Consider the following 21,936-nt stretch of genomic DNA (forward strand, 5'->3'; position numbering starts at 1 on the left):
AATTCCTTCACTACTTGAAAATGTGTAATTTTGGGATTCCCACTTTAGGTTAGACGAGCACTTCTCTTGGAAAGGCTAGTGTTGGCACAGGGCTGCCAACGTGCTGGCTGGTGTCCAGGGTGCTGGTGTGCGGTGACGAGCACTTCTCTTGGAAAGGCTAGTGTTGGCACAGGGCTGCCAACGTGCTGGCTGGTGTCCAGGGTGCTGGTGTGCGGTGACGAGCACTTCTCTTGGAAGGGCTAGTGTCGGCACAGGGCTGCCAACGTGCTGGCTGGTGTCCAGGGTGCTGGTGTGCGGTGACGAGACACAGAAGCCGTTCCCGCTGCTGGTGTGGAACCTGGCGTCTCGCAAGCTGCTGTACGACCTGCGCATCCCGCACCACGACTTCGTCACCAACCTGGCCGCCATCACCTTCGAGGGCCACTACGTGTGCTGCGTCGCCAAGGTGCCGTGTCCCCGCCCCCCGCCTTCCCGGCTCCGTGAAGGTCCCGGCTTCAACTGCACATTATAACTATGGACACCTGTATTTCGCGATTTCATTTCATGTCAAGGTATTTCACAAAACACTGTAGCTTTTTCTAAGAGTCGTGGCAAATTGTGAGGGTGCAGCAGTACGGTGACCACATTCTCATTGGCCCTGTCAAGAGCGGGACGACAACCTCTCCCCGACCTCGGCCAATAACCACAGGAGAAAAGCTACAGTATTTTGTGAAATACCTCGACATGAAATGTATTCACGAAATACAGGTGTCCCTAATTATAACAGTTTCATGTAGACTATTCACAACAAATCTGACATCAAATTGAACGTAAACTAGCCTAGTTTTTCTTATGAATGTTCACCTTTAGTTATACGACACACATCTAACCTAAAGTCCAATTCTTCCCACGCTTCCGGAGTAATGGAAGCAATAGCCTCTTCAATTCTGTGTCTCAACTCGTGAAAATCATTAGGTAGCGGTGGAACGTAGACACAATCTTTTATAATGCCGCAAAGGGGAAAAAAATAGCATGTCGTTATGTCGGGTGAACGTGGAGGCCAGCGAAATAGAGCTCCGTCATCTCGAGACCATTACGACCAATCCAAATGCCAGGGACGGTCGACCACTCTCGTACAAACGAAACGCACGTTGAATTGAAATTGCAGATTCACTCTTAGCAATTTAAAAGCATTTTAATTAAAATTAATAAATTAGTATAACATTCAGCATATTTTCTCTATTAATTGAAAATAATTTCAATTATTTTATTAAATTTAGTAATTATTTTATTCATTGTTTATAATAATATTGAATACCTAATGATTATTTTATAAGATTTAAATTTTTATTGAATTTATACCTTACCAACTATATTTATAATATCACTCCAGTCCGGTTAATTATTTTATTTCTATTAATTATTTTATTGCAAAATTATCGTTAGGTTTTTTAAAATGACAAGTAAGTATAACTTCCAATGCGCATATATAAGTACACATACAACAAAATATTTTTTTTTTCTATAGATCAGTTTATTACAACTTATTTCAAATACCATTTTACTATACACTATAATTAGGGACCAGAAAAATTCGCGGGTTCAATGAACTTCAGGATACACTCCAATATCCTCTACACACTAGGGCAAATGCCAACTATACATTTGCTGCTGACTTGTGAGTCGTCTCGACTGGGTAACCTGTGATTCGACACTTCTACGAGTGAGAGTCTCTAATTGGCCTTCAGTCCTCCAGGATTAACAGTGAACCAATGGCAGAAGCCGCACTAAGGTATAATTATTTGAATTTTAGCATAACACGAAATGAACCCGCGAATTTTTCCGGTCTCTAACTATAACTATTTTGGAACCACGTTGACGTTTGGTAATCCGGCAAGATCGCTGAGCCGACGCGGATGTATGCATGTGCACGGACGCGCAGCGTGAATGTCGCCGCGCTGACGGCCCGCGGTCTGGTCGCAGGAGGTGGACGAGCCCAGCCCCAACTTCATCGTGGTGTACGACCTGCAGAGCGGGACGCTGTTCAAGAAGTGGAAGCCCGGCGTGAGCACCGTCTCGCTGGACATCTCCTCGCGGGACGGCTGCGTCATCAGCGGCCTGGAGGACGCCAGGATCCTCGTCTGGGACCTCATCACGGGTGAGGCCAAGTGCCCGGGAGGTGTGGCGGGTGGAAATTACGTATTTTGAGCACCGAGTTTCGTGACGTAGGATCTTGGCTTGAGTCATATTCATCAAAATAACGTGGTAACTCGTCCGTGCCCACTCCGGTGCCGGAAGAGCGGTGCGGAGAGACGGCTGTCATCCGGCCAGGCCACAGCCAACACTCGTCCTACCATCGCCTCTAACTTGCCTTCATGCCTGCGTCGAGCGATGCTTGGGCTCCACCCACGCCTTGATTACACAAACCAAAAGTATTATCCATTTCAGTTATTCAGAGTTGAGAGAAAATTTTTTAGAGTAACTCGCTGCCTCGCACCTGTCGTCTCTCGCCGACGGTTTTCTCCCGACCGTCGCTCCAACCTCTCGAAGCCAAACTTCCACTCCGAAGCTGATGTCAAGTGGCAGATGCCCAGCGCCAAGAAAGAAGGCCCACGTTAGTGGTCGGCAAATAACTAGGTTTTATTTACAGTATTTTGGGAAAGATTGTACGTCCAACCAAATTTAAAATGGGGAAAACAAAGTGAAAAAAAAAAAAGGATGTTAACACATGCAGGCAAACTTTTGGTTGCACTGTAAAAATTTTTACAAACCATCACTGGATAGACAGGGTAACAGAAATATCTTGAAACATGTGTACAATAACGCGATTTCACTGCTGCCTGCAGGCTCAGGACGAAAATGAAAATAAAATCCTTATTTTGTATTTAATGTATTTAATTTTACAAAGTGAGAAAATTAACTTGAATACATATAAAAGTAGTAATGTACTGAAATATACCGTACATTCATATGTATTTCTATAAACCTATGTCATCTCCCTTCTTTCATGTATTTTCTTTTGACGATGATGAATAACAGAAACTGACATTCAAACAAGTAGCGGTTAGTAAAAATTTAAACTGTGTATATGCTACGGGTAATGCTAGAAGATGTAAACCTAGGTTTACCCGTGTTTACTTAGCTTTATCCAAGGTTGTAGGGTAAAGTCCAAATAATCACTAAAATAAATTTGTATCTGGTGTACACCTAGGTCTACCCAATTTTGACTGGCGTTCAGTGTTGTGTCATTTTTGAGCATGTTAGGTTAGGTTAGTTATTTAAATATAAATGAAACTAAACTTATCAATCATTTGATCTTTGTAAAAATACCCAGTCAGCATTGGGTAGACCTAGGTGTACACCGGTATATGCCGAATTCAAATTTATTTGACTTATTATTTGAATTTTTCCCAACGAACTTCGATAATGCTAAGTTAACCCGGGTAAACCTCGGTTTACTACTTCTTCTAGCTTCACCCATAACATATACATGATATTAAAATAAATGACTTGATGTAACCTTTTGGACATACGCAATTGCTAAGCATATGTATGTTGAATCGCACCTGTGTTTTCGTACCATGTGCGTCTCTGCCTGAGGACGGGAGCAGATAGCAGTTCCCGAAACGTCGCTTGTTTTTGTTTTGGAAAACTATTGTGTTTGTTTCAGCTTTGCATTTTGTCGTGTTTTTGTCTCGTTTCAACTGTTGAGCTGAATTTTTTTTGGATTCAATATTTTTGTGCTGTCATCATTTGTGCGGATTTTTTCGTTCTGTTGGCCCATTTTTCTTTGTTTTTCTTTGTTGACCATATTCCTGTTATGGAATATTATGTGGTGTTTATATCCTATTGACAACAGCAATTTTTTGTTTAATTTGTGTTTTTGTTTTTGTCTTTTGGGTTTTTTGTAGTTTTCTTCTACAGACATACACGAGCTTAGCAATGGCGTATGTCCAATAGCTTACATCAAGTCATGCTCTCCCACTGCACAAATCTTTCAAAGATAATATTAAAATAAATGTTAAAAGTAATTTTTTTCACGTAAATTTAAAGACAGCGTATAAGGCTACAATTGATTCGACAAAAATGATTGGTTTTCTAAGACGTTGTGTGATCGGGCGGTACTGTCGGCACCCGCGGAAGTGGCAGAAGCGTGACGGAGCGTGTGCACGCAGGCAACTGTCGCTGGAGCCTGAGCGGCCACACGGCGCCCGTGGACTTCCTGCGGCTGGACCCGCAGGGAGGCTGCGTGCTCTCGGCCGACTCCTGCTGCCGCGACCGCTCCCTGCGCCTCTGGGACCTCAGCAAGGGTGAGCCCCCGCCGCACCTGACACTGCTGCTTGCACTGCACGTCATGACAAACCTCGGTGACGGACAAAAAAAGATGAATATGCAGACTCACTGAAAACAAGCCAAAATGAGCTGATGTTATAGTTTAAAAAAAAAAAAATTGGTTGTCTGTAAAGTCGGTTTACGGACGATAGTTTAACGTGACGTCGTCATAACAAAACATTGATGAAATTATTGCATACTTTTATGAATAAAATTGAATCATTTTTATTGAATTTTCACTATTTTGTATGGATACAAAGAAGGAGTGAAATGAAATGTACAATTTAATTGATAAATTTACTTTTATTTGCACTCATTAGTTCAAATACGTTTATTACATTAACGAAGAGAGATTATTTTAACTATAACTTTTATACATGTTTGCTATTTAACTTCTTCCAATCTGTGTTATTCTGTTAAGGATAGGATGATGATAGGAAAAGTAGGAAACGAATGGGAGTGTTTCGAGTTTAATGTGCCTCGAAAAAGTCAAATCGATGGTTGTTCCAATTGAGTGGAAGAGAGATAGATGCGGCGCAAGTGTGCAATGAGCGAAACGGGACACTGCGTAACGGGACACTGCGTAACGGTACACTTTTTCGTGCGTGCAGCCGGCGTTCATCGATTTATTAGACGTTGTCACGTCAAAAAAACAGGCAGTACAGGAAAATCAGTGGGATGAATTAGCCAGAAAAATATCACAGTAAGGACAGACTAGGTGGGCTGACAAAGAGACGTTCGAAACAAGACCGGTAAGAACCGCTGAATTTTCTACGCTGTCTGTGGTTTTTAACTTTGGACTTTGCTGTCAAGAATGACTGTCAGTAGTTTGTCTCTAAAAAAAAAAAATATTAATAATATTGGTATCAGCTGTAGTGTTTTTTGGCTTGCGCCCCATCCAATAATCACTGAATATCATTTTGTTGGTTTTAATGGCCCTATTACTTGTTCAACAGTATTCACAGTAGTGGGAAAAACTGTCATTTATAAGAATTACAAAGCGAGAAACAGGTTTTACCCAGGTGTGCCGTGCGTTAGTCTGCTCTCTATTGAGCTCTTAGTAAATTACCAGCTCAGAGTAGGCAAAGGAGTAAAAGGATACAGTAGGTAAAAATGGGTAGTACAGAATAGGTACACATCTGTAGATAATTTTAAATATATGTATCCATTTTCCTAGTGTATTTTACCTGTTTCATTTCTCCAATTGAAACTAGGAAAAAACAACAAATGAATCAAACAAAGTTTATTCCAGCCTGTCCTTCCAAGATGGTTGAAATAAGATCCAAAGCCTAATGGGCATGGGCTATAGCGTGTCTCATCCTTAGATTGTTGTGTGCATTTTAATGGGCATTTGCGTTCTTTCTAGTGCATGAAATTTTCCATTAGCGCTGTCCTTGTTTCCATGTGCTCTGTTGCCAAATATACCCTTAGAGCACAACAATTGTAGACATAACTTTGTAATGTAATGAAAAAATATTTATAGACTACAAAAAAAAAATTAGTTTTAAAGGGAAAATTAAAAATAAGAATTTGGGAAATGCATTTTTTTTTTGTTCTATTTCATCAAGAGCATTATCAGATCATATTCAGTTGTCACCATGGGCGTCGCAAGGATATATTTTTTTTGAGGGGGGGGGGGGGGGGGGGGACTTCAATTGATTTAGTTGTTGAGGAATATCCATCCCCTGGAAAAAATAAGCGGGGTCAGGGGTTCCTCCCCGGGAAAAATTGGGGTTTGAAGGTGCAAAAAGGTTTTTTTAGGCATTTTTCTTTCCAAAATATTCTAATTATAGTTGGTTACAATATATAATTTATTTTTTCTAAAAAATATTTTAAGAGAACAAATTTGTAAAAACACAGTTAACATATCTGTATTCGGTATCGGACCTGATTTTGATTTCACACGAAGATCGAATTAAAAAGTGGTCACATTACCACGATTGGACTAAATGCACCATGCGCAACATATGGGTTGTATCACAGAAATCATATTTTTTAATATAGCTACGAAACTAAATATATTATTGGAGGGGACGAAATTGAAGACTTTTATTATTGAGGGGGACGTGTCCCCCCCCCGGTTGCGACGCCCATGGTTGTCACTCGTGACGGGACGCGACGGCGTGGGGCGGGAATGCGCAGGGGAGCTGCTGGCCGTGCACACGCCCGCTCGGCCGGCGACGTCGCGCGAGCTGCTGTGCGGGGGGCGCGTCGTGGTGCTGGCGCTGCGGGGCCGGCCTGCCCTCGCCTGCCTGCGCCTGCTGGGGCCCGGGCTGGGCCCGGCCGCGCCCCGCGCCCCCCGCTGCTACGGCCGCCCCGAGAACACGGGCCGCACCTTCCACCTGCGCGACGACGCCCCGCCGGAGAGGTGACGGCCGCCGCGCTGCCCCCCCGCGTCCCCGTCTCTCCAGCAATACCTGTTCCCCGGAGGAGCCGGACCGGGAGAGACCGCCGACCGTGCTCTGCTGGCCATGATGCTTTCTGTGTAGCCGTTGGTCCGACGATTCTCTTCTCCGCGAACTGTCGTCCCCCTCCCCGACCCCGCGGCGCGGGATCTCCGTCGCGAGGGGCCTGGAAGTTTCGCGCGTTCGTTTCCGGCCGACACTTGTGTGTTTTAGAGTTGATGCGGTGAGTTTTACGAATTATAACTGGAAGCATGTGAGTCAATAAGTCGTCCCGCACAATGTACAGAATGTGGCATGCAATTAAAAAAAAAGTTATAATAATGTTAAGAACAGGGTTAACACAGGTTTCGAAAGGATAGCCCAATCAATGAATTGCAGTTAATTTATAAGCTAATATTTGCACTAATAATATTTTATAACAGTCTGATGTCTGTTCACAAATTAACCACACTTTCCTAAGTCCAATATTTCCTCTCCCCATTGTAGGTCGTTGCACCAGTGGCTCTCTCTACTATTTGTCTCCCACCACGCACCACGGTCCCAACACACCGCTTCGTACTACTCACTTTCCTGTGCTCCGACACCGTCCCTAATGCACCAGTCTTGCACATTAAGTCCGTTGCTCATCTCCCGCTATCAATCGCCAAAAAAGGTCACTCACCCTCTTCTTTTCACTTGCCAAGGATTCACCGGCATCACCAACAGCTCTGTAACTCCCCCGCCGGAGGTAGCGTCGTCTCACATACCTGCCAAGTCCTGCCCTGGAAAGGTCTCAAAGCCCTCCGAAGTGTTGTCTGCAGCATCCCCGAGCTACCACTCAAAGCTGCAAGAATAATGGTGTCCTGGTTACGCCACTTCACAAAGAACGGGCTCCGGGAGCCTGCAGAATATTCCAGATGAATAAACTTCCGATAGGGGTTTGCCCCCAATATCTTTTATTTGCTAACCTGGCTCTCTTAGGTCCAGACGACAGACAGAGAGGTGCCCTGAACTCTGTGGGAGACCTTTCCTCCGGCAGGGGAGTGACAGACCTGTTGGTGATGCCGGTGAATCCTTCTTGGCAAGTGAAAAGAAGAGGGTGAGCGACCTTTTTTTTGGCGAGTGATGGCGGGGGATGAGCAACGGGCTTAACGTGTGAAGATCGGTGCATCAGGGACGGTGTCGCAGCGTGGGAAAGTGAGTGGTGCGAGGCAGTGTGTTGGGACTGCACGCGTGGTAATAGACAGGTGTGTGTGTAAATAGGGGTAGGGGCGGGCGCCACATGCATAGCGTCACCTCCTGCGGACTAGTCGCAGACTGGCTGGCCAGCCTTGTAACGTGCTCCCTTGACCCTTGACAAGACATCACCCAGCATAACCATTCACGTGGTCTAGTACAAAGCGGGCCAACATTTAAAGTGAGAGCTTAAAATTAAACAAACCCTTTTGTTTTTTTGCAATTCAGTTATCTTCATTAATCGTTAGTATTAAAAGCTGCTTTAATAATGAATCCAATGTGAAGGGTTATAAGGCAGCAAAATTTTTTTTGAGACTTCATTTAATGTGAAAAATTACCCCGATAGCTCGAAAGTAACAAATTAATTTATAATACAATTCATTGTAAAACTCACAAGTTATGTGATGACGCGCAGATCACGTTTACAGTTATGACCACGGTAACAATTACAGACTTAATGTATATTTTTTAATTGTGAAGAGTTTTTTCAAAGTTATCAAAAAGTAATGGGGAGGAGGCCTGGCAAAATTAATCCCCCTTCCTCCTCCCTACCCCTTCCCAATGCTAATCATCTCTCGAAAGTCCAGTTACAATTCCTTGTTATCATTATACGCATCACCTTTCAAGGATTTATTCTTGCATTGTCATGCTACATTTTCTGTGCGTTGAATTAATTCAATTACACAGTAATTTTCATAAGACTTTACCTGTAGCCAGCATGTGGTTTCGCACTGCCCACAGCTTGGAAAGCCACAAAATGGTGGTCAGGCAGTGAATCTTCTCTTGTAGACAGAAAACTTTGTCACGTGTAAGTCATCAAACCAGCGAAAATTCCAGGCCTCTACTCACTTCAACAAGTGACAGTGTTATGGTGAGGGATTCCCGTTCAACATGAACGTTTCACAACTTGTACTGTGTGTTCTATGCCAATGTTGGTTTGGTTTATTTTGGTTTGAATTACAAAAAGGAATCGTACACTTTGTCCACAGTTCTTTGAGAATAGTTACTGAACTGGTAAAATTCAAACATCATGTCGCAATGAAAATTATTGCTTTTGAAGTAATTTTTGCTCTTGCCTGTGTACAAACATTAAACTTATACATTTTTAAATTATGAATATTTCTTAATTTGTTTTTTTGTTAGCAAAACTATTAAGAAAAAATCGGAACTAACACTTTGTTAGTCGAAAGGAACTGTTGACACTACTTTGGTACAACTGTTGTAGACAATGATATTAAACAGAAAAACACTGTTGGTGTGTTCACAGAAGTGGGATTGTGTTCTGGTGCATAAAGCATGGTCAGTAGCTGAAACTAAACAGTTTGAAATGTGTGCTACAATGAAATGCTCTGAAGTGTGTATGTGAGCAAGAAGTGCTGACACCGTTCTAGGTAGAACTTGGAAAGCGAGTGCTATTTGTGTACTGAAAAAGAATTTCTCAATTTTTAAAAACTGATGAATCTTTGTGTGCCAAGTTTAGTGCAGCCAAAATAAGCCTACACTAAATGGAACCATTAGTTGGTTGAAACGTAGCGAGTTCTTGTGGTTTTCTGACGATCATGAATGCAGAGATTCGTACCGTGTTTTTTTTTTTTTTTTCACATAATGGCCTCACTGTTAATTTAGGGCATAAATTTTGGGAAAAATAATTATCGCATAAAAATCGCATGATGTTTTTAGTACCGCTGTTGGATTCAGAGCGCTTTGTGAATGTAGTAAATATGACCTTGCCAAAGTTCAAAGTTCACAGGACAAAGCAACATGCAACAGGAATCGGTTTTCGTGTTACTGTAAGGCAGTGTAGTAGTTATGATGGGAAGGGGATACATAATCACGTTCCACAATCCTCCCCCTCCAAACTGCATCAAAATGACTACTATTTTGTTTGTTTCTCTCATTATTTAAGGTGAGTAAAAGTACTGCATAATTTTTGAAGTCCCACATGAAAAGCAAGTGTAACATTTGCCAGACATAATGTCATTACATTGAACATGTAATCATATAATCTCATTTGAGTGTATCTGTATTATCAATAGTTTACATTCTGCAGGTAAAAAAAAATTTCACCATATTTTATTAATCTATATTTTATTTTGGAACTGTTTTGTGAAGAGTGGTGTGATTATTCTTATCGCATACAATCATCAACATGTCCTACAACTATACAAGTCTTTTTATATCCAGTGGCACACATTTCAAAATGTAGAATGATATTTTCATAAATCATTTGGCATAAACTAAAATGAAATACAGCTTGACTTTCAATGGAAGACTCTACTGTATGAGGTACAAATACATGTTAACCTGGTCAGCAGAAAAGTAATTTTCTTAGCTGCGCCCACTCACGTAACAATTATTACATATGTGATTAATGTCATCCAAAATTAAAATTTCACTTTGATATTAAGTTTTGAAGTATAATGCTTTATGGCCAATTACCAACATAAATTTTAAAAAATTTTAAAAATAATTTTTCAAGGCCAATATTTAATGTGTGCATCTTTAACTAGTATACATATATGATTAATTATAGTACACATTTATCACATAGTATTTATTTGCATTACAAAACTAAAATAATTTTAACTTATGTATTATGGTACATAAGAAGATCAATTATTTATTTGTTACATATTTATATGTATTTAATGAGTACAAAAAAATATAAAATGATGTATTTCTAGAGACCGGAAAAATTCGGGGGGATCAATGAACTTCAGGATAGACTCCAATATCCTCTACACATTCGGGCAAATGCCAACTGTATATTGGCTGCTGACTGTGAGTCATCTCCACTGGGTAACCTGTGATTCGACACTTCTATGAGTGAGGGTCTCTAATTGGCCCTCAGTCCTGCAGATTAACAGTGAACCAATTGCGGAAGCCGCACTAAGGTATAATTATTTGAATTTTAGCATAACACGAAATGAACCCGCGAATTTTTCAGATCTCTATGTATTTCAGGTTTTTTTGAAGACACCTCCCACTTCTGTCGATCACAAGCATAATACGTACAAAGTAAAAGGGATGTTAAAGTATTTTTTTTTAACATAAAAATGTACTTTATTGTGACAGACCTGTTTGTGCAACTTAAGACTGCTCTTCTTTCAAAGTGTGTAGCGGGAAAAACCCGACTTCAGCAGCATCTTCCATATTTTTCCTTTGTAGCTGCCCAGTAGTCCCTGCGAAGTTTGTCGAAAGCTGTGTAAAACATGTTTATCGGTATCGTGTTACAATGATGTTTAGCTTGCAGTGTCTGAGTTTGTCGCGTATAGTTGATTTTGTAGAACCCTGCCCGAGCTTCATTTCTGTACACGATGTTCTGACGATGGAGATGATGTCCGAGATTATAATAAAGAGCATATCAAGGAAATGGAGCTTCTCTGGATTTTCTGGCCGTCACCGACGTAACGTTTCGAATTTATTCCAGTATGTTCTGTCTCGTTTTATAGGTAAACTCTATGACTGTAAAAGCAAAATACCTGCATTATGAAGAAGAGTGTACGAATCAGTGTTTATTTCCTCCTTACCCTTTGAAGAAAAAAAAAAACTTTCCCCAAAAAATATTTTAAGACAGAATATCACAGTCGGACGCCGTTAGAGATTGATGATGAATCAGTCTTTGGTCTTTGGCGCTGACGCACGCTCGAAGTACCTTGCCAAGGCTGCCTTGTTGGCAGGACCGCCCCACAGGGGCGCGAACACCCTTCGTTCCTCCTCCAGCCGCTGCTCTCGGCTCCCGCCGGCCGCCGCGCCGCGCACTATGCTCTTGGCCGCCCTCACCACCCGCGCGTCGAGCGAGGTCCTGGCCGCCAGCCACTCGCGGGCCTCCGTGATGGCGTCGGCGCCGTCGACGACGCCGTCGGCCAGCCCCTGGTCGAGCGCCTCGGGCCAGCCGACCACCCGCGCCGAGAGCAGCAGGTCCAGGGCCCGGCGCGAGCCCACCACCTCCGCCAGCCGCAGGCCTCCGCCCCACGCCGGCGCGATCCCCATCCGGCCGTGCACGAAGCCGATCCCGGCCGCCTCCCGCGTCAGCAGTCGGTAGTCGCAGGCGATGGCGATCTCCGCTCCCCCGCCCAGCGCCCCTGGAGCCAGCGGGTCTCACTGTCGCAGCTCGCAGTCACTCAACAACTACTTGAATAACGATAGGTTATTGGTAGGGGCAGGCATTTTTCTCTAATAAACCTGAACGCCTACTAGACTGTGACAAGGTACACGCGCACCGGCGGTTTCGTCCTTGTGACTGGCGGCCGTCTGCCGAGAGAAGTGCATGGTTGCCTTGTTCGACCGAGGCCACTCGGGGACGCATTTTCTTCCGCAACGAATTACTGTGATCGGTGTTTAAAACGATCGTCGTGTACCTGGAAGAAACTCGCCCAATCACGAAACACAAGACGATGGTACGGCGTCTTGACTTTCAACTAGTCTCGGAATCTTTTTCGCGAAATATGCATGGCCCTGGTTATTGGATAGAAGAAGTTAATCAATAGTGCAGTTTGGTATAGACCCACCCCTGCGCATCTGGCAGGAAACGAAACAACATAAGTTAAGCTGGGGTCATGTACACAAACCGGTCCCAACTATCATGAAGTCATGAATTTCAACTTTCAATTAATACTAGGTATAATCCTTATCAGCTCTTACTTTGACCATATTTTCATAAAAGCTACTGTTTATCACAGTGTCTACAAATATTTGAAGACTTGAGAACACATTTCATAATCTTTTGGGCATAAAATTTCTACAATGTATGTATGTGTGTGTGTATATATATATATAAAATAACGTTACACTTCAGTTTATAGGCATTGCATATTAAAAAAAAAATGTTCAGGGACTGTCCAACCAAATCACGTGGAAGTGTGTGTCTGTGTATATATATGTGTGTGTTACATGAAACGTAACTACTATAAACTGAAGTGAAACATCAAAAACCTAGATTCAAGTTAACAAAAGGCTGATGGAAATTAGAAATTTATAAGTTCCAGTACCATAACTATTTATTTTGGTACTTTTTCAAGACTTTCATGACCAGTTCAGTTTGTTTCATTTTTTTGGGGTTTTTTGGGGATTTTCATGAATTTCGGTACCTGAACACATCCTGTTTGTATGTATATATATGTACTCATCCTTATATTGTGTTCAGGCCAAAAGCTATTTCAGTCCTAGTCGGTGAGTGATCCAGCCACTAGCGACAATGTGGCACAAACATGCCAATGGTTTGGCTACAAACACTGAACTGCCATGGTACTAACACGTACTACGTTGGAAGTTGAAAGGGGTAGCTACTCCATTTACGTCTCTCTTCATTAATGATCAGTGCATTAATGAGTATAAAGTGCATAGGCTACTAAAACTATTTTCAGCATAACAAGTTGATGATGTTGAAGATAAGAAGTTCCTGAACACAAGGTTACGCACAAAGACTTTGAATACAGGCTTTACGAGAGTTTGGATTGAACCTTCAATTCTTGCCCGCCTTGTGAGTAATGCCTCGGCTATTGCGACCAGCGAGAACCTGCGAGAGACGGCTGGCGTCGTGAATCCAGTTTGTCAAAGTACTGCACCAGGTGGCCACTATACTAGCGTAACCAAATTCCAGGTTTAAAATGTTACTATGCTAATAAAAAAAAATTGGTTGTCTGTAAAGTTGGTTTACGGACGATAGTTTAACGTGACAACGTCATAATAAAACATATGAATAAAATTGAATCATATTTATTGAATTATCACTATTTTGTATGGATACAAAGAAGGAGTGAAATGAAATCTACAATTCAATTGATAAATTTACTTTTATTTTCACTCATTAATTCAAATATGTTTATTACTTTAACGAAGAGATTATTTTAACTATAACTTTTATACATGTTTGCTATTTAACTTCTTCCAATCTGTGTTATTCTGTTCAAGGATAGGACGGTGATGGGAAAAGTAGGAAACGAATGGGAGTGTTGCAAGTTTTAATGTGCCTCGAAAAAAGTCAAATCGATGGTCGTTCCAATCGAGTGGAAGAGAGATAGATGCGGCGCAAGCGTACAATGAGCGTAACGGGACAATGTGCGTAATGGGACACAGTGTAACGGGACAATGTGCGTAACGGGACACTTTTTTGTGCGTGCAGCCGGCGTTCATCTATTTATTAGACGTCACGTCAAAATATGTGTAGCGTGAGAGAAGGGAAACTTGCCCCCTCCTGGAGACCGCGGAGACCGCGGAGTCGGGACTCACCCGAGCCCTCGACGAGCGCGACGCTGACGAGGGGCAGCGCCTGCAGCCGGCTCAGCGCGTCCTGCATGAAGGCGGCCATCTTGAAGCCGTCGTCGGGGCCGGACATGTCGCGCATGACGTGCAGGTCCCCGCCCGCGCAGAAGTGGCCCCCGCGTCCGTGCACCAGCACGCCCCTGCCCTCCGCCCAGCCCTCCAGGGTCTCCACGGCCCGCGCCAGCTCCACCATCATCTTGCCTGCGCGGCACGGACGTCCACACCGCACGCTTGCTGACACGCTTCCTTCAGAGTTCCCTGAGTGACTTACTTCTTATCCACAAGTGGCTGAAGTCTCCAGTTCAAACCACTTTAAAGATTCAAACCTTTTGCACGGCGCAAGAGGTCTGTGCACCAGGTAGCAGCAGCGATACGGAAAATTCACCATCAAAAAAAAAAACTCCCGTAGTTTTGACATTTTGGCCATTTTCATCTACTGCACAGATTCAAAAAACCTAATCGATACCTATTACTATTATTATAGATTTCTTTGCCTTATATGGAAAAAAGGTCTGAATAGACATTATTTTTTTTAATATATGTGTGTTACGGTTAGAGGCAAGATTTTGTGGTTTCATTTTCAGGTTCAATTTTATTACTAAAACAGGAGGTTCAGAGTCATTGTTTTTTGTTTAATTTTTATGAAATCTGTATTAAAAAAAAAGATAGCATATTACAGAACAAATATGATACATAAATGTTCCATGATATTAATTTCTCCAAAACAGTCTCATTTCATAATAATAATCCATATTAGTATTATATTCAGTATTTATAATAGTCACTAATTTTTGTATTATTATTTTCCTTGTAATCAGTTCTTGTAACAATAATTTATTATCCAATTATTTTATTTATGGAAGAAAAAAAATGTGTGTAGACTTATGAACGCGCTTCAGAAGTTATACTTCTTTTTGATTTAAGATCTCGAACTATTTTAAAATTTCTCTTTACTGTGACTATGTTAGTTTACCAAATATATTCCAGGGCAGTTTCAATGTCGCGCAGTTTTGTTTGGCACACCAGTAGGTTTGGTATTACCCCTAATTTTTATGAAACTGACTATATACGTGTTTATGTTCATATACATGGGTCAACCATCTTGCTGTGAAAATTTTGTCGCATGGTGCACACGCATTGTAAAAATTCACTCTCATCATTTTTCTATAATGCGCCCCTAAAGAAGTTTAACTCCAATAAATAAGGAAAATTCATCCTCCAACATCCTCACAGTTCTTTCTCGACTTTATTTCAATCAGAACCCTGCATGCCCAGTTCTAATGTGTGTATGACTATAAACTAAAACATCTAAACACCATCTGGGGGGGGGGGGGGGGGGGAGATTCCTTTGTTGATGGCAGACTGGCACACACATTTTCCCTTCAAATCATCATCACTGAGGAGTTGCCATGACTTTTCCAGGATTTCATTTAAATCTCCTGACTTTCCCTGACTCTCCAGAATGTGGACATCCAGGTACAGTGAGTCAACTTTTTGTTTTACCAGCTTGCGTTAATACTTTGCACCCCTGATAAACTTTGGAAATCTGCAAGTTGGTACGTATTTTTGAGTTTGTTTATTTTGGCTTTGCATGTCTTTGACAAGAGGTCTCTGGAGACGGATGAACACCGGGCCAGTCGGGAGAAGAAACCACCCAGTATGTGTCCATCGCAGTATCTGCTCAAGTAACTTGGACACCTTGGAAAACCAAAATCAGGATGGATAGGCCGGTATTGGAAACAAGGACCTCTCGAAGTATGTCCAACGTTTAACGATGCTGTTGATTACATTAAATATATATTAATAAAACATGGAGTTTGTTTGTTTGTCTGTCTGTAGTTTGCGTAGCGCGGGGATGCTAAAGCCTACTAGAGTCATGAAATATTTAGATTCTCCAGGCAGAGTTTGTTTGCACCTCGAAATTCGTCTTGTTTATATATTTAATTTTTTTTTAGCGATACTCACTCAAATTTTTCCCCCAATTATCTCCATGGGAACGGCTAATGCATTGGTGATGCTTTCGTCATCTCCTGACAGCAATGTTCCATTGGATCTTACTAATAATAATTATCTTTTGCCATCATTATGAAACACTATTTTTTGGTAATAAAATGTGAATTTTAAGGCCCTTAAAAACCTGTTGAATCCAGATGGTATCTTTGTTTTATATTCCTTCCCTGTTATATTAGTTCTAACAATTTTTTTTCTGTTTCATAAGATGATTTTCAAAATTTGATTTTTTTTTCTTTTGCTTCTAGGCGCGGTAGTGGTGTGCGTCAGGAAGCAGTGTGAGGGTATTCTGCCTGTAGACTGCTGTAGGCAGAGCACGGCATCGGCTAGTACTTGCCAGCAGTGCGAGCTGGTACAACGGCTTAGCGATGGACTCGCTTTCAGGAGGAACTGGGTTCAAAACCTCATCCATCCTGATTTTAGTTTTCCACCATTTCCCAAAAACCACTCCAGCCAAATGCTAAATTTTCCCTTATAAGGGCCACGGTGAGTGCTTCCCGACTTAAGTACTGCTTGACAGCTCTAATAACGTTGTCGTCTACAATACGTAAAACCGTAACTAGGGACAAGATTATATGGTGAATTGTGATAAACCCGAAAAGCACATAACACCGAAATTCAAGTTAATACACCATAAAGCACTGAAATGCATTTAAAATCATGAAACTAATAATCATTTTCAATAAAAACTTAACACACAATCTCATTTACATTTAATTATAACAGTAAAATAGAAGTAAAATATAAACATTAAACATAAAATTTAAAATAAATAAAATAATTGGATAATAAATTATTGTTACAAGAACTGATTACAAGGAAAAAAATAATAGAAAAATTAGTGACTATTATAAACACTAAATACTGAATGAGACTAATATGGATTATTATTATGAAATGAGACTGTTTTGGAGAAATTAGTATCATGGAACATTTATTTATCATATTTGTTCTGTAATATGCTATCTTTTTTTTAATACAGATTTCATAAAAATTAAACAAAAACAATGACTCCAAACCTCCTGTTTTAGTAATAAAATTGAACCTGAAAATAAAACCATAAAATCTTGCCTCTAACCGTAACACACATTTAAAAAATATGTCTAATTCAGATCTTTTTCCATATAAGGCAAGAAATTTATAATAGTAATAGGTATCAATTAGTTTTTGAGTCTGTGCAGTAGATGAATGGCCAAATGTCAAAACTACAGGAGTTTTTTTTATGGTGAGTTTTCCATGTTGCTGCTGCCTGGTGCACAGACCTCGTACGTCGTGCAAAAGGTTGAATCTTAAAGTAGTTTGAACTGGAACTTCAGCCACTTGTAGTTTGTTTTAAGTGGTTATAAAAAAAGTGCGATGATGGAGGTATATTCTTTTAGCCTTCACTTATCTGGCCTTCGTATTAGATTTTGCAACTGATTGCAGAATTAACAAGTACATGGGAGACTCGGAGATAAGTTAAAGAGCTCATTTCTTGTCAAGTCTGTATTTTATCCATCTCACTCTCTCGTAAACCTGCTATTATCAACTTTTAGCACTATTCAGTATTTATTTTAAGAGAATTTTAATTATTAAGTTCATTTTTGCATGATAACATGTCAAAGTCGCATTATTATTTTTGTGGAAATCCACCCATTAAGTAATTAAATAGCATACAGGACTGAAACATTTCCATGTTCAAAGTCAATACTATTAGCTACTTCAAGATAAAATTGTAATTTTTTTAAAGAAATAAGTTTAATGTTATTTTGATAACAAAATCCTAATGGTTTCCGAGAGTTTTGGCTACTAAATGCACACATTTATTTGTGTGAATGCAGACATGGAAGTGTAAAATTACTAAGTTTAGGTGCACTAGTTTTTATAATGCACACAGCAATGTTAGTTTATCAGCCACGAGCAGACTGAGTGATTATACAATGCACCCGAGTGAAGATAGTGAAGATAACGTGTGCACGTCACACACAGGATACTAAAAAAATTCTCTGGCTGATCAAGTGTGTAGAGCAAAGGTATTCTGAATTCCCCTCACGCAATTCTTTCACTATCCAGCTCTGACTGCATGTAACTCGAGCAACACATTTATTTCAACTTAAAACTAACAAAAACTTGTACTTATTTTTTTCCTGTTTTCACTGACTTGGAACACACTTGGATATATTTTTGCCACTGCAGTTCACTGACTCAGTTGCACTCACTGCAATAATTATTTAAAGATGCTTCGTCCCTTGATTTCCAAAGGGTGACGAAGTTGAGTAAGAGTGGCGTACAATCACTAAGATACTGTAAGAACTTGCTGATTGTAATGGTTTATGAGCTATTCAAGTACAATACTCACAAAAAAAAAGATTGGTAAATAAATAAATACAAACTAATGCACCACAAGAGGACAGTATCCATAGAGCAGGTTAAACAGCCAACTAAATGGATGTGACATGAAATAATTCCAAAAGATTGAATGAAAGTAGAGGCCTAAGAAAATGTGGGAGCATCTTGGGACAATCCACTGGTTCATTACGACAGTCGCGGAGCAAGGCGACGCAGTGTTAAACCAAAGGACTCGCATTTGGAACGTGTAAGGATCGAAATACACTCTGACCATTCTGATATTTGTTTCTCATGGTTTATTGAAGTCACTCCAGCTAAAAGCTGGCATCATTCATTTCCTTAAGCATTTAAAAAAAAAATTAACTTTACCAAAATTTTGCTTTCATCTGAATTGAGGTCATATAGATAAGAGGATTTCATCTTTCCATGTAATAAGTAAGTTATTTAAGAACAACCAAGCAAAATCAGACGTTTGTCTATCAACTGAAAATTACTGTTCCCCAAAACATGTTAAACCAAATTTCCTAAATTCAGACAAATTATAATTCAGAGGAGCAGCAATTACTAGCGACAAGATTATATGGTTAATTGCGATAAAACCTAAATAAATGAGGGAAACATCTCATGGATTTTCTATTGAGTTTTATAAGCTCTCTCGTGAGCAGGATTGAGAATATCATTTCGGGGGAGGAGGGGGAATAGAACCTCTTTGCCTTCTGTTTACTTTCACATTCTTTTTTTGTTGGTGGGAATGATAAATAATTGAGGGTTCTGAACAGTGGTGCAACAACAGGGGGGGGGGGGGGGGGGGGGGGGCAAGGGTATTTTGCCCCCCCCCCCCCCCCCCTCTGAAACCTTGAAGTGGGGGCAAACGGAGGCAAAGAAAGTGCTGTGTAATCAATTTTTAGATAATAAAAATGCTTAAATAGCACCATTTTCCACATTGAAATGCAAATTTTCCCGGGGGAGGACCCCCGGACCCCCCGCTTCAATTGGGGGGGATCGATGATTCTTTATAAAAAAAGTATATTGCCCCCCCTTTGGAAATTTAGTTGTTGCGCCCCTGGTTCTGAAGGAGAGGGGATATACCCCTTCAGAGCCGCTGCTGATTAGGGAGTGTGGCGCGAGGCAGCGCTCACCGCTGATGGCGTTGCGCTTGTCAGGCTGGTTGAAGCACAGCGTGGCGATGCTTGTGGAGTCGTCGCACACCAGGTCGACGCTGCCCGCGCCGCGGTGCTGCAGGAAGCTGCGGATCTCTGGCAGAGGCACTTCCGGCCCGCTGTAGTAGCTCGCCGACGACGCGCGAGGCTCCTTCGTGTTCCGCGAGAACACATACCTCAACATGGCCAGCATCCTGGCCTCTCCACTCTGCAAATTATCAGCCACTGGCTTCACATCTTCCACAGCTCTTATTCCTCTTCAACCCAAACTGCAAACATAAAAACGCGTATTCGCCCCAACATCATTTAAAAGCCTTATGTATTATACACCCAGTGATGTTTATGTCAATTTCTTTACTTGACTGGTAAGAGGGAAGAAAACTTATCTTACTTGAACACAGAACTTAAAAAAAAAATTGGTTTGAAAAGACTGAAAACCTCTTCAATGTACTACTGCAGTTTGCAATTAAATTTTATTAACAGTGTCGAAGAAGGACCACTATTTTATATAACTGTCTAAAATATTTAAGAATTTAATCCAAAAGAGTAATGATGTGATTAACAACTTAAGATGATTGGAATAAATTCCATTTGGAATTGCATAATTTGGGATCATTTCAGAATTTAAGGAAATAATTCGAAACCGGATACGCTCACAATTCAAACCCACGACCTCTGAAATTGCAATGTCACATAACACAGGAAAAAAATATTTTATTGGTAATAATAAGGTATCAAAGAAACTAATATTGACCTGTTTTATGTTGGAGTCGACGGCGTGATCACAATCGATTACACTGCAAAACTTACCTTCAAACGTCGTTTCAAACATTTACCAAAAAGTTGTTCAAATAAACTTGGTTTAACACAGTTTCTATGAAATATTTGCTTGTAGGCGTTGGCTGCATAATTATCAATATAAATAATAAATGACCGAATAAAACATAATTTCGTAAGCAACGGTGTAGCTAAGATTGTAACATTGGCAAAGAATTAATTTTACTATATGAAGAATATTTACTTAATTTCGTTTTAAATGTTATAACAAGCTAAAATTTTACACTTTGATTTTATATACGTTTTTCAATTCACTTAAGTTTGATTTAGAATTTCAAAGGCCATATTTCATCAATTATTTTATTATCAAATATATATGCAGGTAAATGTTTGACAGTGTAACGAGAACCGTGAATTCATGAATTTTTTCATTGGCTACGAAAAGCAATTGTCATGGTCATGACCGGTCGGGGTCATGAGAAATACATTTGAATATTCCTCAGGCGTTGCCATATCACAGCACCTTTTAGTTGAGCACTTACACCATGTACGTCATGTTTCAATGCCCAGAGTGTTCAACAGTTCTTGGCCTATTTCTTGTTATCGTGGTGTTTTAAAGATAACAAATTTTGAATTTTAAATTATTGAAACGCAGTTTATGCCGAGGACAAAGTTTGTGTCTTGTCATACTTGAATAAAATGCTAATGAACAAACCAGATTCTACCAGACAGAGTCAAGTGTTGATAATGATGTCTTTCAGATATTTGTTTTAATCGTAATTATCTTATCAGCTTTAACAAATAAGATATAATCATTAATTAAATGAAATGCGTAATTCGTCTGGATACACAATATTCGAATGTTTAAAATTTTTATTAGCATTTTTAGTATTTTCGTTTGACCTTTTTGTTCCCGAAGTGTGTACCATCAAGATCTGGTGTACTATTATCTTGTTCCCAAGACCTTCGTTGACATGACGTTGACATTCGTGTACTATTATCTTGTTCCCAAGACCTTCGTTGACTACACAATAATTAGTTAAATATAAAAATATATAGATAAAAGTTCATGCATGTTTATTTAAGGAAAAATCTTTCTTCAATGAAATTGTTTGATTAACATTTATTGAATTCGATCTCTAAATTCTGTAATTGTTGTCAAATATATATAATTTTTAAATTATATAACTATTTTTAACTATAAACAATAAAAAAAACTGTTCAAAATAGCTCACAAATATATTATAAGATACTTTTAGATTTCTATTGACGGTTGTTCAATGATGGGGTAACAAAGGTTTCAGTGCAGGTGCCTTCCTTACATATACTTTGGGCTTGCGCTTATTATTTGAGGATTTGCTCAACATGGACTTTTATTCTAAAATCCTAACAATAAGTGTAGCTTAATGGAATATTGATCTCCAGATTAGATATTTTTTACTAATTACTATGTCGAAAATAAGGCA

The 21,936-nt window shown here is 40.3% G+C and overlaps 2 protein-coding genes across 6 annotated transcripts in view; one reads left to right on the forward strand and one right to left on the reverse strand.

Annotated features, from left to right (window-relative positions):
* Nucleotides 1-11,304, forward strand: part of LOC134539234 (NACHT domain- and WD repeat-containing protein 1) — a 51,496-nt gene extending 40,192 nt beyond the window's left edge. For all 3 annotated transcript variants that reach the window (XM_063381036.1, XM_063381037.1, XM_063381038.1), the window contains 4 exons: nucleotides 283-445; nucleotides 1,963-2,137; nucleotides 4,155-4,289; nucleotides 6,454-11,304. In XM_063381036.1, coding sequence (XP_063237106.1) covers nucleotides 283-445; nucleotides 1,963-2,137; nucleotides 4,155-4,289; nucleotides 6,454-6,683 — 703 coding nt within the window. In that variant the 3' untranslated portion in view covers nucleotides 6,684-11,304. The remainder of the gene's footprint in view (nucleotides 1-282; nucleotides 446-1,962; nucleotides 2,138-4,154; nucleotides 4,290-6,453) is intronic.
* On the reverse strand, nucleotides 10,003-20,563 carry LOC134539235 (ethylmalonyl-CoA decarboxylase-like). 3 transcript variants are annotated; one of them, XM_063381039.1, is made up of 4 exons: nucleotides 20,448-20,563; nucleotides 19,673-19,901; nucleotides 14,163-14,396; nucleotides 10,003-12,016 (listed from the first exon to the last, which is right to left on the reverse strand). In XM_063381039.1, exons 1-4 carry the CDS (start codon nucleotides 20,523-20,525, stop codon nucleotides 11,547-11,549), a joined length of 1,011 nt encoding a protein of 336 aa, XP_063237109.1. In that variant the 5' UTR covers nucleotides 20,526-20,563; the 3' UTR covers nucleotides 10,003-11,546. The 3 variants fall into 3 exon arrangements, with proteins under 3 accessions (XP_063237109.1, XP_063237110.1, XP_063237111.1); XM_063381040.1 differs by having other exon boundaries at nucleotides 19,673-19,962; nucleotides 20,448-20,499; XM_063381041.1 differs by lacking the exon at nucleotides 20,448-20,563 and adding an exon at nucleotides 20,351-20,421 and having other exon boundaries at nucleotides 19,673-19,962.
* Between the last annotated feature and the right edge of the window lie 1,373 nt (nucleotides 20,564-21,936).

This window comes from Bacillus rossius, chromosome 15, assembly GCF_032445375.1.
Source record: "Bacillus rossius redtenbacheri isolate Brsri chromosome 15, Brsri_v3, whole genome shotgun sequence".
Classification (NCBI taxonomy): Eukaryota; Metazoa; Arthropoda; class Insecta; order Phasmatodea; family Bacillidae; genus Bacillus; species Bacillus rossius.

What these genes read in the sequence shown, in the direction of transcription:
- LOC134539235 (XM_063381039.1), bottom strand. Translation starts at nt 20,525, where the DNA reads ATGTTTGAAACGACGTTTGAAGGTAAGTTTTGCAGTGTAATCGATTGT. An exon ending in TCGACTCCAACATAAAACAG is followed by an intron (nt 19,902 to 20,447) that starts GTCAATATTAGT and finishes GATAATTTGCAG; the next exon opens with AGTGGAGAGGCCAGGATGCT. An exon ending in CAAGCGCAACGCCATCAGCG is followed by an intron (nt 14,397 to 19,672) that starts GTGAGCGCTGCC and finishes CGTGCCGCGCAG; the next exon opens with GCAAGATGATGGTGGAGCTG.